The sequence below is a fragment of the Equus asinus genome, chromosome 23, assembly GCF_041296235.1.
Source record: "Equus asinus isolate D_3611 breed Donkey chromosome 23, EquAss-T2T_v2, whole genome shotgun sequence".
NCBI lineage: Eukaryota > Metazoa > Chordata > Mammalia > Perissodactyla > Equidae > Equus > Equus asinus.
The window spans coordinates 41919529-41937467 of record NC_091812.1 but is presented as its reverse complement, the minus strand read 5'-3'; the positions used below and the strand labels follow the sequence as shown (position 1 = coordinate 41937467).

The window sequence follows — 17939 nt, the reverse complement described above, 5'->3', positions numbered from 1 at the left end:
TTTGGAATTTCCATTCACAATTTCAGATCTTTCTTAATCAGTGGAGAGTTAAGTATTGAGGTAAGAAAAGCTTATAATTTTGATGTCTGCACATTTATTTATTTGAGATCTCCCCACTGAGCCTGCGTTGGAGGTGAGAGAATCCAGATTTATAATTCCTTTAAGAGAAAAACTCTAGTTTTCTTTGCTGCCAACCTACTAGTCAAAAAGCATTCCCTAGTCGTGGTTTATCTCCAGGTAATCAGTGAACACATTAATTTGTTTCATATACTATTACCAAAAAAATCCTTATACTTATGTGACTATGAAGAATTACTGAGTTTCTCTCACAGACGTGAGCTCCTAACAACCATAATTATAAGAGTATTTAGTTACAGCTCCCATGGGTAATTCAGGAATCCTCATGAAATTTTATTTTAATAGTAAAATTCCTGATTTTAGGATATGTTTATGTATAGTACTTATTTCTAGAATCTGCGAATAGTCCTATCTTTGAAACAAAGAGTAGTGGCAATAACTTAAGCAATCCATGTAGGATTCATGTAACCTGAGGGATGCTTTTAAATAAAACGTTGGCTTTTATGGTTTAATGATTATGACATTTTTGCAGTTTCTTTGTTAATACTCCCATTGTTCTGTATCATAATAATTGGTCTACTACCTCAAGTCTCAAGGTTTAAGGCAACTGGCAGATTCATTGGTTTGAAATTTTCTCAATATGTTTACCTGAGTTTCACTACCATCCTGAGCAGCCATGTTTAAGGATGGTAGGAAAGATGACTATGACATGGAGAATTTGGGAGTAAGAGGTTTAGGTGAGTCAATTATGATCACTGCTGCTTGGGTGCCAGGTTAAAGTGAAGCTAAGTTTGGAGCCATAGGGACTGAGTGCCTTGGTTCATCCCTAATGGTTGCTATTGCTAAGAAGAAGTAAAGGGTAGCAGCACATATTTGCCATTTCTGAAGTCCTAAAAGATTTTGAAGAGAGAAGAGTGTAGTAAGGGAATAACAAAACTGAAGAGACAAGGGAGAAGAGATTATATGTCGTGACATAAATTAGCATTAGCTTGCTTACTGTGCAACTGGACCCTCTCTGCTTCTTCCAGCATGTTCTCTAAGATATTGCTAAAAATGACCTCCAAGCTCCCCTGAGTAATTACTTAAGTCTCTTTGATCTTGCTGATCTTTGATCAACTCCTATGCTGGAGGAAGCAGAACCATTACTGACCCTACTACGGCATGGCCTTTAAAAGTGGTCTACATAATAACACTAAGGCATCAGAAGCCTTGAGCCAGACTCCACACACAGCACCATCTGCTGCACCTCTGCTCTTCCCCACCTCAAGCATGCATTGATCAGAGGATATGGACCCTGCATTTTCCATCTTTATTTTCCCACCCAAATGCCTGTGTGCCAGTGTACAAGTCTTGGCTCAGAGTGAGTAGTTGGTAAATGTTTCATACACGGAGTTTCTGGAAACCAGAAATGGAATGGGTTCCATTGCCAATATGAGGAGTTTTGGAGAATTCTTTTTAACCATATATGCAATGTAGAACTCTCCTCATTGCTTTTCCATTTTTTCTGTTACTCCCTGGATGAAATACCACAACTTTCCAGAACCCTTACCCCAACTTGTTAAACTGTTATTCACACACTAGTGGAGCTTTTAGGCATTCTCTTCATGTGGCTAGACTCTTCTGAGGCGATCCTGGCAGTTTTTCCTTTAGCTGCCTCAGCATTCATTTCTTTCTCAAATCCGTCACTTGTGCATCTAGGTACTTCCAGGCTGATTGCCTCATAGTTTTTGGGCTTAGTGAAATGTCTGCCGGGGAGGGAGTGACTGTTGTTGGCTTGGCAATGGAGAGCACACTGCGGTGATCCTGGCACATCAGTGGAAACCACTGGGTCAGAACTGCCGCCCTTACTTCTAGAGCATTACTTTGATCTCATGATTCCAAGCTCACAGCGTTTATATCCCAGAACAAGAAAGGGCATACCAACATCAAAAAACAAAAGGCATTAGTCCAACCTAAGCTTTGACCATCACAGAAGAATAGATGTACATTTTCATAAGGCCAGTGAGTTTTTTTTCTTAGAATTTGCCAGTCCATTATATTTCTCCAAATTTGTATCATGGCAATATTATAAAGTGAAACACTAGGTAATAAAATCTTGTTAATAAATGACTGACAAATATTATTAGAATGGAACCCGTATTTGTGCTTTACATCAAGAAATTTAAAAGTGTTTTATTTATCCTAACTTTACATGCATCGGGGATGCGCACTCTACATACCATTATGCAGTTCCTTGGAAACAGAATTTTGGAAAATTTGGATAAATATATTTGATAAAATATATCATCCCTGGAAAATGTTGAGACTTCGTAGTTATGTTTCTACCCAATAATTTCAATTGAGTTTTTGTTTATTAGAGGATATCTTCTTTGCTGAAAGCCCCATTTTTTCTCAGCAGAGTCTCAGGTGTTTAATCCTTGACATTATTGGCATTTTAATGGGCAAATCATGTCCATGCTATACACGTGTAAAGGGAAATTAAAGATGCTTGTCAATGTCTATCTTAAAGTGATTTTTAACATGAAAATAATTTTAAGTGTATTTAAAATAAAAATAAATAGAATAACTCAAGCACTCTCCAACATATAGATTGTGTTCTGAAACACAATCTATATGTTGTTAAGATCTTTAACAAGGAAGCTTTTTTCCTGAGAAGCAACGAATACACAATTTTTGGTTTGGTTTGGTTCCTGGGCCAACCTTCAAAACACATAATTACCATTACGAACTTCCCTAATTATTCTATCTATACATTGTAGGTTAGCCGAGTTACGTGAACTTATTACGAACTTACCCAGCGTGTGAAACAAAACTATTACTGCATTGGCTAAGAATAGAAATGAGTTAATGAATGTGTTCTTGGACAAAGCACACCACCTTTGGGGTCCCAGTTTTCTGAAATATATAATGAACAGGGTAACCAGGTCATTTATGAGATTAAGATTCCATGTATCGTGTAGTTCTTTTGTTTTTTGTTTAACTTTTCTCTACATCCCCATGATACTGTTTTCCATTACCCATCTCCCATTAATGTAAGCCTTTCTCCCTTTGTACCATCTTTATTCCCCTCTCTATGAACTTGCTTTAGTTATGATTCTGGTGATACTCATCTTCCTCCCATGTTTGTACTATTCCCAAAAAAACTCCTGGCTCTGTGTTGTTTACCAATATCTTTCTCTGTGGACTTCAGGAATAATTGGTCTCCATTAAAAAAAAAATGTAATAATCTATTGAGTGAGTAGATTAGAACTCTTCACATATCTAACTTAACTTAAAAAGAAAGAAATTATGCACTTATGGGAAACTAGTCCCTGAACACAGAAAGCTTCATATTCTGATTATTAAAAATTATGATTAATGTTAATTGATATAAAACCTTTTGTTACAATTTTTATGTGTATTTTCTTATTTAATATTCACAACAACAATATGGGGTGAGTCTTAATGTGATTCCCATTTTCCAGATGAAGAACTTGATGAGGATGAGGGTGTGGATGGTATAGACAAAAAGTGCAAATTAGATCCTTAGTAAGTCAAAGCAACATTTGTTTGTACTACTTTTTCTTTTACTCTTACAAGCAACATAACAGTATACTTAACTGTTAGGGCTATGGATTCAGATAGACTGGGTTTGTCTTATAGCTTTCTCAGTTATTACACATCTGACCTTGCACAGTTTTCTATCTCTCTGAGTTTCATTTTCTTATTTACAGAAAATTAAAATAATAACTAATCAGAGCGTGTAGTCAGGAGTGAAGAATGCAAATCAATTGAGATCCTACATGTAATGCTCTTAGCACAGCGCCTGCTACATTGCATGCATCCAATAATTAAATATGTTATAATTATTATTCTTATTTGCTGTATCTAATTGACTAATCTTTACTCGGATTCATTTCTCTGTGACATGAACCTTTCTGTGTGAAGGTTTGATATGTGAAGATGTTAAAAAAAAATTCCCTTATTAGTGTTTCAATAGTAATTCCTATTTTGTGTCTGTTATCAAATTCGAGTATCTCAGCCTATCTTAACAGAATATGAGAAGGAGCATATTTCCACAAAGGTTTATAGACCAAGCATTAGCTTTTTTATAAACAAATGGAATGCCGTAGAGTGGTATTCCCTTTCAACAATGATGAAATGCGAACTCCATGTAGGTTGGTCTTACCACTCCATCTTGTGTGCTCCAGTTCCAGGGAAACCCCGGCTTGTGATTAACCACACGCAGATGAATACGGCTCTCATTCAGTGGCACCCCCCTGTGGACACATTTGGACCTCTTCAGGGCTACCGTTTAAAATTTGGCCGGAAGGATATGGAACCGCTCACTACTCTTGAGTTCTCTGAAAAAGAAGATCACTTCACAGCTACAGACATCCACAAAGGAGCATCATATATCTTCAGGCTCTCAGCCAGAAATAAAGTGGGCTTTGGGGAGGAGATGGTGAAGGAGATTTCTGTTCCAGAAGAAGTCCCAACTGGATTCCCTCAAAACCTCCATTCAGAAGGCACCACTTCAACCTCCGTCCAGTTGTCTTGGCAGCCACCTGTCCTGGCAGAGAGAAATGGCATTATCACCAAGTATACCCTCCTATATAGGGATATCAACATCCCTCTTCTTCCAATGGAGCAGCTTATTGTTCCAGCTGACACCACTATGACACTCAGTGGCTTAAAACCAGATACCACATATGATGTAAAAGTACGTGCTCACACGAGCAAAGGGCCCGGGCCATATAGTCCCAGTGTCCAGTTCAGGACACTGCCTGTGGATCAAGGTAGGATTTGTCTGCTTATGGCCTTCCTCCTTTAAAGGAATGTCGGTCTTTGGAAATCAGTATTTTGAAGCTATAAATAACTGATCGGCCCATTCATATTAATAGGTTCAGCAAAAGCAAAAAGGTAAAGTATGTAAAACTTAATATGTTTTGGATACCTTAGATTTCAGTTATAGAATGCCAAGCAAGTCTTGCTGACAGCACCCCAATGTCCTCAGGTAAGGAAAACACATATAGTTGACTGAATTGGAGAGAAAGGAGAGATCTTTGTGAGAATGGGGTGGTAAAATGAATGCTGTAAACAGGTAGGCAGATCACACTCTTTCTGATCAAAGTAGATGGCATCTAACTTAAGCCCTATGGTCTGTGGTGGAAAAGGACAGGTCGTACATTTTTAGGAGTAGTTTAAATACACTGTTTTTCCTTTTCCAGCAGTGTTTGCAAAAAATTTTCATGTCAAAGCTGTGATGAAGACTTCAGTGCTACTGTCTTGGGAGATTCCAGAGAATTATAATTCTGCTATGCCTTTCAAAGTAAGTTATTCTCTAATTTGCAAGATGTCATGGGTAAAAGTGGAAGGGGCAGATCACCTGGGTAGGTTACTTATGAAGCTTACAGATTGCTTTGATTCAGCTGCACGTATTTGCCATTGTGATCGGTGGTTTTCATATAACAGATTAAGTCATGCGCTTTGGCCATGTGACCTTTCCCCTCTAAAGAGGAAGCAGGAGCTCCAGTTGAGGACTGGCATTATTCGTGGGTCACCTAGTACTTCCAAGTTGAACTTAATCTAAGCTAGCACTTTTGTTTCTCCTTCAGAAAATGAGATTTACGTGGTTTGTACCTATTTGTGATGAAATATCCTAAGATTTTAAAAATTTGTTTGTTGGCCTGAATACAGGAGCTCAAATTGAGGGCTGGCATTATTTGTGGGTCACCTTGTACTTCCAAGTTGAACTTTTTAATCTAAGCTAGCGCTTTTGTTTCTCCACCAGAAAATAAAATTTACGTGGTTTCTACTTATTTATGATGAAATATCCTGAGATTTTAAAAATTTGTTTATTGGCTTGCATTCTTTGCTCATTTTAAATTCGAGTTTCCCTTTGAGAAATGTTAGCAAGAAGTACAAGTCTACGAAATAAAGAGTAGAGAGACATGTTTAAAAACAAAATGGATTTAGGAACAGGAATGGGAACATTTAGAAAAAAAGCGATGTGGATAATACATTGAAAACCTAGAGCATTTCTGCCAACACTCCATTAAGATCACATACAACTGACAGGTCAGATGTTGAAAAGTGATTGCACATTTTTTGGTGTATTTTTGATAGACTTAGAAACATTATGCCATTACACAGTAAGAACAGAAAGAAAAGTTGATGCAATCTCTAAAGTGTATGAACCCTTATGGGCTCAGGAATTGCCCCAAGTTAGAATTGACCTGACGTGCATTTTCCCTAAGTAAGGGCGCATTAGTTTAGAAATTATATGTTGCCTCTCTGATAACCAAATCTCTTTGATTGGTTGTATCTCTCTAGATTCTTTATGATGATGGGAAAATGGTAGAAGAAGTGGATGGCCGGGCTACACAGAAGTTAATTGTCAACCTGAAGCCTGAGAAGTCATATTCCTTCGTACTGACAAATCGTGGGAACAGTGCTGGTGGGCTGCAGCACAGGGTGACAGCAAAGACTGCACCAGATGTTCTGCGTACCAAGCCTGCCTTCATTGGGAAGACCAACTTAGATGGCATGATTACTGTGCAACTGCCTGAAGTCCCTGCAAATGAGAATATAAAGTAAGTTGATTGAAGGGTTAGGGCTGAAGGATAGAAATGCAGGTAAGCAAGAAAAGAAAGTTAAATCTCAGTATTGTACTGGTTATACAAAAATGTATTGTTGTATGTTGAGTAAAAGATTCTTCTTCACAGGCTTACAGTTTTGTTATTCAAGTTCTATTGCACTGTGTTCTGGTGCTCATTGTAACATAGATTCTGATTAATTTAACATTGAATATTTTTTTATGTTCCAGGAATGATGTAGCTTATGGGAGACAGACAAATAGAACATGGTCCTTACTATAAAGGAGTTTATGCAGTAGTATATAAAATAAGATAAATAGTTGAATAGCTAATATTTGGCAAATATTATTGTAATTGTGAGGGAGTCTTACAAAATACGATAAAGCTGAAAGAAACTTTGGGAAATTAGATAAGCAAAAATGGTATATGACACTGTTATCGTGGGTGCTAAAAGGAGAAGTTTCAACAAGTTCAGAATGACATTGAAAAAAACATGAAAGTTAGAAAATGCAGGTTTTCTGTGTTAGATGGAGCATAGTGTAGAGGCCAATGGGCCTGAAGTCGAAAATTAAATCGATTCAATAAAGTAGTTTGTTGATTGTATATAGCTAGTTGATTATAGCCAATAGACAATATAGCCAGTATAGCTAATTGGTTGTAGCCATTAGAAAAGAAAAGTACTTTCACCAAAGTGTAAGTGTGACTACTGTGTTAGACCCTGGAGAACAAAAAAAAGATGTGACACCTGTCCTCAAAGAGCTTACCATAGGGTAGAGGACAGAGTGAAATAGACAGATGTAATACGTGTTAATGATAGCATTACACCCTATCTTCAGAGCAGCTAACCCTGAATCAGATGGGTCAAGGGAGTTTCTGAATTTAATCCTGAAGGACAAATAGGAGGCATACAAAAATCAGAGGGAGAAGATTATATGCAAAGGCTCATTAGTAAAGGAAGCAAGTGATTCTTTAAGACTGGAGCCCAGAGAGCCTGGACAAGATGATGAGAGAGGTATGCAAGAGCCAAGTTGTGCTCAGAAGTTGGGACTATATCCTGTAGACGATGGAAATTTATCAAAGGTCTTTATGCAAGAGAGTGGCATGATACCATTTGTATAATACCCAAGTTTCCTCTTTTCCATTTTAGGAAATATTTGAGTATCTGCTGCATGTTAGACACTGTGCTACTTGCTTGGGATTACACTAGACCCTTTCTCATTTCTTCTATCCCACATAATCAAGTTTAGATGAAACTTGATATGAAAGGTTTGAAGCTCAAGCAGAGGCATTTATACATAGTTTATGGACCATTGGAGCGTTTACATTTAGTAGCAATCTGGTGACATAATTAGGACAGTTCTTGAGGATGATGACTCCTGAAGGCATATGTCAGAAGGATTGGAGCACCAGAGAGAAAACTGTTGAGAAGTCATCACATAGTTGACATTAGGCAAATAACAGGATTCTGAAGTAAGGTGGTGATGGTGGAAATAGGATGCAGAGGCTAACTAGAGCAGTAGTGCAATAGGACTTGGCAGCTGCTTTAATGAAAGCATCAAGGCTGAGGAAAATGTCATAGATGGGTCTGAGGTTTAGCTTGGATCACAAAATGAATGATGCTGCTATTCATCCTAAAAGATTTTAAAATCAAGAGGAAATTAATGACTTTAATTTTGTGTATGTTTTATGTGAAATCTCAGTGAAATATATAAAGATGTGGGCTTAAAGGAATTACTAGGATTAAAGATAGAAATTTGGGAATCATTAACAAAGCAGCAATGGTTTTATGGATAGAGACAGAATCGCTGAGACAATGAGGTAAAAATATGAAGCAAAAGGCTAAAAGTAAAGGTCTCAGTTAGTAGGAAGAAGAGAGCAAGTAAAAGACGCAGAGTAAGATTTGTTAGAAAGTTCTAGAAAGCAGAGAACCAAGTCAGGTCAGGGTGATGGCAAAGGAATTTTCAAGAAGGTGGATACAGTCAAAAATTTTCAAAGCTCTGAAAACTTAAAGAAGATGGCTGGAAAAATCAGCTATTAAGAAGTAAGATTATAAACAAGAAGTTTTAATGTAGTGCCATTTGTGAAACTTAGGAAAGACTGATAAATTTGGCTACTTCAGAGTTAACCAAAAACAGTCCTTCCTAAGAAAACTTTCAATTACTTATTTGATAAGACAGTTGAAGGATTCCAATCAGATGATGGAATTTCCAAAAGATTATTACTAAAATAAATTCACTGAGAAGTAATATCTTCATTTTTGTCCATGCTTCCTTTTCTGTCATTTAGAGAACAGAAAACAAGAATGGAATATTAGTGTAATAGTAATGTTTATCCCAACAAAATTTAATATGAGAGTGGGATTATATTTATTCATTGATTTGATAAATTCTCTGTGGATATTTCTTATCTCCCACCATACTGCCATGCAATGTTTTAGGGATTCGGTGGAAATAATGCCAACTTCCTCATTACTCTTATACAGCACAGTTAATTGGGGGATTTAGACAAGTGGAGAGTCAATTGAAGTGGAGTCCTATGATTCCAAAGATTGGATAGATAAGAAAAGCCAAAGAACGGACTCCCAACCCCAGTTTCAGGGAAGGGGTCCTAGAGAAAGCAATATCTAAGCTGAGGTGTAAAGAACGACAAGAAGTTAGCTGGTCCGTGGGGATGAGGAGACACTGTTTCAGGCAAAGGACAGCGTATGTGAGAATGCAGAAGCAGATAAAAGACTAGCACTTGTTTTTTGTCCACATTTTACCCACCCATTAAGACCTTTCAGCTGGCATCCAACAAACATATTATCTACATATACTATATTGCCAGTACTAGATCCAGGAATAGAAAGATGACTGAGATGAAGCCCTGCCTTATAGTGGAAGAACAGATACAGAAAATAGGTAATAGGAATATAATGGAGTAAGTACTGCCAGGTACTATGGAAACTTAAATACAGAGTTCTAAACCCAACTTGGGTATCAGGGAAGACATCTGGAAAGAGCTAATATCTAATCTGAATCTTAAAGGGTGAGAAAGATTTTAGAAAAGGTAAAATAGTTGCAAACAATGAAATAACAAGGAAAAGATATGGACTATAAATTCAGTCCATTCTAAAACATGCACTGTTTATTCAGGGAAAGAGCAGTTGAAAGATGAAAATAGTATAGTATAATCTGCAGTATTTACTATTAGTTTGCAAGACTTTCCCTTATTTACATTAAAAAAAAATCTTTAGTGGCTATTGACCAGGTTGGCTTGGTAGAATGTGTTAGACGTTATTAGCAAATGGCATTTTAGTCCATTGGTGGTAGACTTTTGTTTCATTTTCCAACTTCTGTATGAGTTAAGGATATTGCTGAATATAGTTTCTCTTTTAGTGTTTTTCTTTAGCTCGTTCAATTTTTCTCTTTGTTTTATTTATGCACTTCTTTCTTGTATATTTGAAAAGGGAGTCAGGGAGAAGGGATAAGACTTTGGTAGCAAAGAGAACAGATTATTAGGAACCAGGAAAAGAAAGCAAACGATTATGAAAAAAATCATATTCTAGAAATGAAGTGTAGATTCCCGGAAATATATTGTAGCCACTCTGGGGAACAAAAAAAAAGCAAAAGACAAAACTAGAAAGTACTTGAGTGGGAAAAGTATCATATCCATAGGAAATGAAAAGCAAACCTCCTGTTAGCAAAAAAGCCTAGATAATTTATATTTATTAGGCTTCTTAAAGTGATAACTGCATAAAGTTCCCCATCCTGTCTGCTGGGTTGGTTCACATGGTCTGGTCAGATAGTCCAAGAAGCTATGCGCCTGCTTTGCCACTTGCAGTAGTTGGCGAGGTTAGAAATTAGAAAGGAATGTAGCTTTTGGTTTAGTATTCTATGGAAGGAATAAGGGGAGGAAATACAATTGATTCCAGATCTTTGGGGTGAGTTGCTAACTTGTGTTGAAGTGAAAGCTGTCTAGGAAAATGTTTCCCATTTGTTTTCTAGCAAAATGCAGTTTTGGTGATTGAGGGGCTGTTTTGTTTATCAACAGAAACCATGATTTTCTCATTTCTGGCCAAGATAATTGGGAGGTCTTTATTCCTACCCCCCAACTCCTCACCACCTAAAACCAAATCTGTCTCTTGTAAATGTAACACAGACATAGCTCCTTGCTTCTGTGTTCTTTCACACTGGGTTTTTGTGTGGAGAAGCAGGTGAGCTTCCTGAGGGAAAGGCTACATTTCTCCTGAAACAGTTGTATGAATCCTGTAGGTTCTGGTGCCAGGAATTTTGTGGTGCTTCAACCTTCTATTTGGGGTCAGAGTGCAGGTCAGAAAATCTGGCAATGCCACCATTCTTCAGAAGCAAGTTGTGGTGACAGAGGGAGCTTCCATGGCTGTGTAGAACAAGATTTTACTCTGGGGGCTAAGACAAAAACATACCACACAGATTTTACTAAAAGAAAAAGCTACCAGGAGGTACTCAATGTAAATTAATTTTATGGTACCCATTTTATATTTATGAAAAATAGAAATAAAGAATAAGAGCATTTTATGAAATTTTAAATTTCTTTGGTTTTACTAATTTGGCTTTCAGGTCATCTACTTTTTCTTTTAAAAAAAGAAGATGTTCTAGGAAGCATGGCTTACAAAGTTGCTTCATAAAACATGTGCACCACTGTTAGCAGTTTAATGTGTTAATGTATTATCTATGTAATGTTTAATGAGAAATGTTTATCAACTGAAGTGGTAAAGACTTAAATTTGTATAGTGCTTTACAATTTACTGAAGATATTAGAATGTTTTAGTTAAGGCTTACAATAACCTTTTGAGGTAGGTATTCCTCTCCCCATTTACAGGTGAGTAAAGTGAGGCCCAGAAATACTAAGCAGCCTGGCCAAGATCATATAGTTGATACTAATAATAGTTTATAGGGACAGAGGGCTTACTAGATGCTGTTCAGAGGCCATTGCACACATTAACTGATGTAGTCTTCACAAGAAGTGTGTTCTCATTTTACTGCTGAGGGAGTTATGAGGTGGACAAACTTGCCCTGGCAACACAGTAGCAGAAACAGAGAGGAAAGATCTGAACCCAGACAGTCTGGCTCCAGAGCCCATATGTTGAACTATGACCATGCAATTTATTGGCCAAACTAGGACCTTTTTTTCTAGGGCAATTGCTAAACAATTAAGAACTCCAGGACAAGTAGGCATCAACAGGACCACCCCAGACAACCTTAGAACCAAGAGTAATCAGGCTCATATGCTTGGCCACAGATCATGAAAATGTATAACTATCATGGAGCAATAAAATTGGTAGATTGTCATGGGAATTTCAATATGAGAAGTAAAGGGAGAGGCTTCCCACAGGTCAGCATTATCGTCCACCATTTTACAAAGAAGGAAAATAAGGCTTAAGACTAAATTGAGTGACTTGTCTGACAACACAAAGCTAAAAAGATTGAAAACCTTAATTTAAACATAGAGACTGGAAAGATCATTCAACTTTCTTTGGTTTTTCTATGGTAAATTAATTTGATTTAAACAATATATACCCAAATGACTACGGCAAAAAAAAGAAAAATCAAAAAGCATGCAGGGAATGACTTTCATCGTTAAACTCTGAGACAGATTTTGACCTCCCAGTTAAGTAATGAGTTTGAGAAAACTAATACAGACTGCTAATACAGAAAGCCTGCTGAATTTGAAGTGGGACTGCCACAAAGACCAGAGCTTGCCTTCCCAAATAATTATATGGAGCTGGGCCCCTTGATGATAACATATTAAATAAAATTAGTAAAACTTTACTTGATATAATTAAAATTCTGAAGGTTAGATTTAACTTATCTAATTAAATCTAATATACTGGGAAAACACAGCTTACTTCATAAGTAGTCAAGGGCTTTCCAGGTATATCGATTCTGAAGTTGTTTTTCTCTTGGTTTAATAGTTAAAGTCTATATTGGAAAAGGTGTTTTGAGCCTAAACTCCAGGCTTTAGTCAGACAGGCAGAGCAGAGTGTAGAGTTTAATTTTACCCATGTATAAAGCTGATCTATATCCAAGAGCAATTTTTTTTTTATTTCAACCAAGTTCTTTCAGTTCATATGATTTGGTTGTGATGAATTTATAGGGTACTTATTAGCTCCCCATTTCACTTTTCTTATCTGAATCATCTTATCTTCCTTACTATTCCATGAGATTCTCACAAGGATCATCACTATGCTGACTAAAAAAGGAAGTTATAGTAAGGAGTGTATTTTCTCTAAATTCTATTTGGACATGTCATTGCTGCTTTGGAGGAAGGAGAAAAAGCTTGATGAGATTGAGAGTTGAAGTTCTAAGGGAAGAGATGAGCTCCCAAATGTTTCTGACTGCCTGATTTAGGGGAGGCGTTAAGTCCCTAAGAGCCACCTACTCCACCCACTTCCACTTTACAGTGGAAACAGAACTCAATGACAAAATGGCAAAGTTAAGCAAATTTGGGGGGATTATACATACATCTGCTTTAGTAATGTATTTCTAAATATACAAACATGTCTTAAACAGTAAAAAAATTGTAGAGTAAGAATGGTCCATTGAAGCTGTATAATAGGGTTAATTGATTTAATCAGAGAGGTCTGGGAAGTTTTCAATTAGGAAGTAAAAAGTGAGTTGCTATTTTAGGAAAAGAGTTAACTTAGGACTTGTGGGAGTGACAGAAAGTTCTAGGCAAGATGGAACAGAATGATCAAGGATTTGATGACAGAATGGACCGAAGAAACTGAAAGCCCATCGGAGTATAGCTCAGAGGGCATGGAGAGATGGATTTAGGCAAGATCCTGCTGTCTTATAATACCTGTTGGTCTTTATCCTACAGGAAATGAGGATCCATTGAAATATTTTAAAAAATGGAAATGTTACAGTCAACTTTCTATTGCAAAATAAATATTTCAGAGACTAGACTAGAGGGACTAAACTCAATGGAGAGAGAAATTTAGGAGATGTAGGTAGCAATGCAGGCACGAGACAGTGGAATGAAGCCAGCGTGGTGCAGTAGAGATGGGGAGAGTGAATGCCCTGTCAACAGAGTTTGGAAGTAATAGGACTTCCGTGATAGGTTGGGTATGAGAGAGGGGGAGTTAAAGCAGATTGACATGATGACACTCAGGTTTATAGCATGTGCACTAAAACGGATTGTGGAGCGATATTGGGAGAAGGTTTATTTTGGAGGCATATTTTTTGTTTTGTTTTAACCACAGTAAATTTGAGGTACATTTGTGACATAGAAAGGGAGACATAAAGTTGGAATTGAATAAACCTGTGGAGTTCAGAAGAATGTTCAGGGCTGAAGATATGAATGTGTAAGTGATTTGCGTATAGGTGATAACTGATGCCCTGCACTGAAATGTGATCACCTAGGAAGAAGCAAGAGAGTGAAGAGAAGTCTTTGGCCAAATCCTTGAGGAACTCCACCATGTAATAGCTGGGTAGCAGATCATAAATCCTACTAAGGAAGTAAGGTTAATGTGGTGAGAGATGTAAGGAAACCAGGAGAGTGGGATACAGAGCAAGGGCTGCGAATGTTTCATGGAGGGTCTTATCAGCATTGTCAGATTCTGCTAAGAGATCATGTAAGATGGCAAACAAAATCTTTCCTTTTCATCCAATACTACCAATGTCACTGAGGACCCTGGCGAGGGAAGTGAGGTGGGCTGATGAGGAAGGAGCTGTAGAGTACAGTTGGCTGGAAAGTGAGTGGAAGGTGAAGAAATGGAGAACAGCAAGAAACACAGCTCTTCTCACAATTTGGGGTAAAGGGTAGAAGAAGGAGACACTGATGACTGGAGTGGAATTTGGTTTGTTTTGTTTTTTAAATGGCAGATATTTATACATGATTGAAAGTTAATGGATAGAATCTAATGGGGAGGGAGAAGTTGAGATGTATGAGAGAGAAGGAGTATGGTATATGGTAAACTTCCTTAGAGAGTGAATGATGGGAACCAATTCATGAAAGAGTGTTGGCCCTTGAAAAGTAGAGCCAGCACTTCTACTGTACCAAATGGAAAGATGATGATTTGCATACAGATGTGGGTAGGCTTGTAGTTTAGTAGACAGAAGATGAGGGAATTCTTGTCTGAATGTTTTTATTTTCTCTTTTTGAAAGAGATAAGTCCATCTTCTTCTAGTGGGGAGGCAAGGCTGTCCAAGGTTGGAGGCCAGGGGAGAAAGTTTGAAAAACTTACTATGAAAAATGGAAGGACTAGGTAACTGGAGAAGTTGTAGTAGGATTTCCAGGAAGTGTTGAAGGCCTGTTTCAGTTTACTGATTATGAATTTGAGTTTGATTGATTATGGTTATGAATTTGAATTAGAGTTTTATGATTATGAATCATTCTTCCCTATGTATCATTTCTCAAGCTGTATTCACCAACCTGGGTCCAGACACAAAGAAAGGCAATCATAGATTTCAGCTAAGGTTGAGTGGAGGATGTGGGCTTTAAAGGAAGAGTTCAAGAATCTGAGAGCCCTGGGTGGCACATGGGCCAGACTCTCTGAAGGTTGAAATCACCTAGGGTGATGGCAGAGTTTGGGAGAAAAGGAAGACTGTTAACCCTGCCAGAAAAAAAAAACAAAAAACAAAACAAAACAGAAAGAGGATTCTGAAGAGATTGGTAGATGGCAAAAATCAGTGAGAGAAGAGCATAACATAGCTGAATTGCATGAGCTTCAAAAAAGGAGGGGCTTGTTTTGTTTTTTAGCAAAAGAGTGAAGGAAAAAATGTCTTCAAGAAGCAACAGCGAGCCAGGAAAGAAACCCCAAGCCCTAAATCTCAAGTTCATAAGCAGAAACGGAGGGATGAATAAGCAGCCACTGCATGAGAAGTCTGCAAGGGAAGCAATGTCATCAGGGGAGAGCTAGATTTCAGGAAAGGCAAAGACACAGGTGTTTACAAAGCCATAGATGCAGAGAACACACTTGAAATGTATGGATTAGGCCCAGGCAAGACTTTCTATAATATGGAGTTCCAAATTCCCAATGCCCCATTTCTTTCAATGAGTGAGAGCTGCTTTGAAGCAGGCTCCACTTTGATTGCTCTAGACGAATGCTTTAGAGATCAGTGGACAGAATAGGTTATGGATCTCTGGCCACACTATTAATTAATTGCTATGGGGGAGGCTGTTCAATTCTTAAGCCTGGCCACAAGTAAAATGAATGGTTAGGGAATGCTGTGGAAGAAAGAACAGATTCTTTTTTTTTTTCTTTAAAGATTTTTTTTATTTTTTTCCTTTTTTTCCCCAAAGCCCCCTGGTACATAGTTGTATATTCTTCGTTGTGGGTCCTTCTAGTTGTGGCATGTGGGACGCTGCCTCAGCGTGGCCTGATGAGCAGTGCCATGTCCTCGTCCAGGATCCGAACCAACAAAACACTGGGCCGCCTGCAGCGGCGGGCACCAACTTCACCACTCGGCCATGGGGCCAGCCCCAGATTCTTTTTTCATGTACAAGAATGGCAACTCAAAGTATGAGAGCAGACGAAACATTAATAGAATTCATCAGCTTAACCTTGATTTACAAGATTCTGAATGAGGACAATGGGAGCTCTCTGATAATGTGCAGTGTCATTACTTCAGGCAAAGAGAAGCTGTCCTGACTTTGTGCAATTGTTAGTGAAAACCAAGACGTTCCCTAACAAGTGTGTTTATCAAGTCCATCTGCAGTGTTATTTTGTACGCTCATTTGCAGTCCCTGTCATTCTTCTCCATGCTCATTTAACATGATGGACTTGTTTGGCAAATCCTTCAAGTGGTGGGAGGACAGAAAGAGGAGGAAGCTTACTCTGAATCACAAAATAAAAGATATTGGCCTCTCACACACTCTGACTCTTCCTTCTCCTCACCCTCCTTGATCATCATGATTATTGGGAGGAAAGAAAATGAATGGCTAGGTGATGTGCTCCTGTGAGTCTGTTGATTAGTTGCTCAGAGCACCATGGAGAAGAGGATTCTAGTGTAGTTTTCTGGTTTGACTTGAGTTCTTGATTAGGCAGGAAAAGAAAGTTTGGCAAGTCCTTTAATCTACGTCTCAGGGAATCTCCCCGAGTCCTACTGAATAAGGTAGTTCAGACGCCTCTCTCCCACGATGATCGTCAGTACCAAAAGTGACTAGCAACTCTTTGGTGCTACCTGCTGCATGCTGTGCCGAGCACTTTGTGTTTATTTCTCTATTTTGCAAAACAACAGTCTGATATTATTTACTCTTAGTTTTCAGAATATATACTGAGATTCAGGGATGTTAAATAATCAGGCCAAGATCACATAGCACATTACTGGCAGAGCCTGAATTCTGGGCCAGGTATATCTCCAGAGGCCACATTCTTCACCAGAACACTCTAAAATAGCACTGTCCAAATATATGAGAGCCACACGTGAAATTTTAAATTTTCCAGCAGCTACAGCAAAAAATACAAAGAAACAGTTGAAATTAATTATAATCACATTTTATTTTACCCCGTATATCTAGAATATTACATTTTAACACATACTCACTATCAACAAAATTATTACTCAGATAGCTCACATTCATTTTTCATGCTGAGTCTTCAAAATCCAGTGTTCTTGACAGTTAGAGCACATCTCAGTTCAGACTAGCCACATTTCAAGCGCTCGATAGCCACAAGAGGCTAGTGGCCAAATACTGGACAATGCAGCTCTAGTCTCTGTTTATGGAAACAGAGTTCTCTTATTTTTTTATTGACGTATAATTCACCTGCAACATCATATTAGTTTCAGGTGTACATCTTAGTGATTTGATATTTATATACGTTATAAAATGATCACCACAATAAGTCTAGTTTCCATCTGTCGCCATACAAAGTTATTACAATATTATTGACTGTATTCTCTATGGTGTACATTTATCCCTGTGACGTCTTTATTTTATAACTGCAAGTTTGAAGAGGATGCTCTTAATCCTTTTACCTATTCGGCCCGACTCCCAGCCCTATTCCTTCTGAACTACCAGTTTGTTTTCTGTATCTATAAGTCAGTTTCTGAAACAGAGTTCTTTATCAGAGGATTTGCAGAATTTATTAAAGTTCTTCTTTGAGATAAGTAGAAAGAGGGCTTCCTGTGTGTGCTAGTGATCTCTATGATATAATATGATGCAAAATTGGTAGCCCCCATCCTCTCATCCCTTTTCCCTGTGTGGCAGCCTTCTCTTTTAAAAGTGGGTGTGTGTTCATTTTCACAATAAATCTTCACAAAATTTATAAAGTCCTTAAAAAACATTTTATGATACAGAGTAAATATTAAATAAAGAAAG

At 37.8% G+C, this 17939-nt stretch overlaps 1 protein-coding gene across 25 annotated transcripts in view; it reads left to right on the top strand.

Annotated features, from left to right (window-relative positions):
• The window catches only part of PTPRD (protein tyrosine phosphatase receptor type D), a 2080413-nt gene that overhangs the window by 1925635 nt on the left and 136839 nt on the right, over positions 1-17939 (top strand). For 10 of the 25 annotated variants that reach the window (XM_070495510.1, XM_070495503.1, XM_070495499.1 and 7 more), the window contains 3 exons: positions 4269-4856; positions 5292-5389; positions 6394-6653. In XM_070495510.1, the coding sequence (XP_070351611.1) occupies positions 4269-4856; positions 5292-5389; positions 6394-6653 (946 nt within the window). Of the gene's footprint in view, positions 1-4268; positions 4857-5288; positions 5390-6393; positions 6654-17939 lie in introns of all 25 variants that reach the window. The other 15 variants (XM_070495492.1, XM_070495500.1, XM_070495494.1 and 12 more) reach the window with 3 other exon arrangements.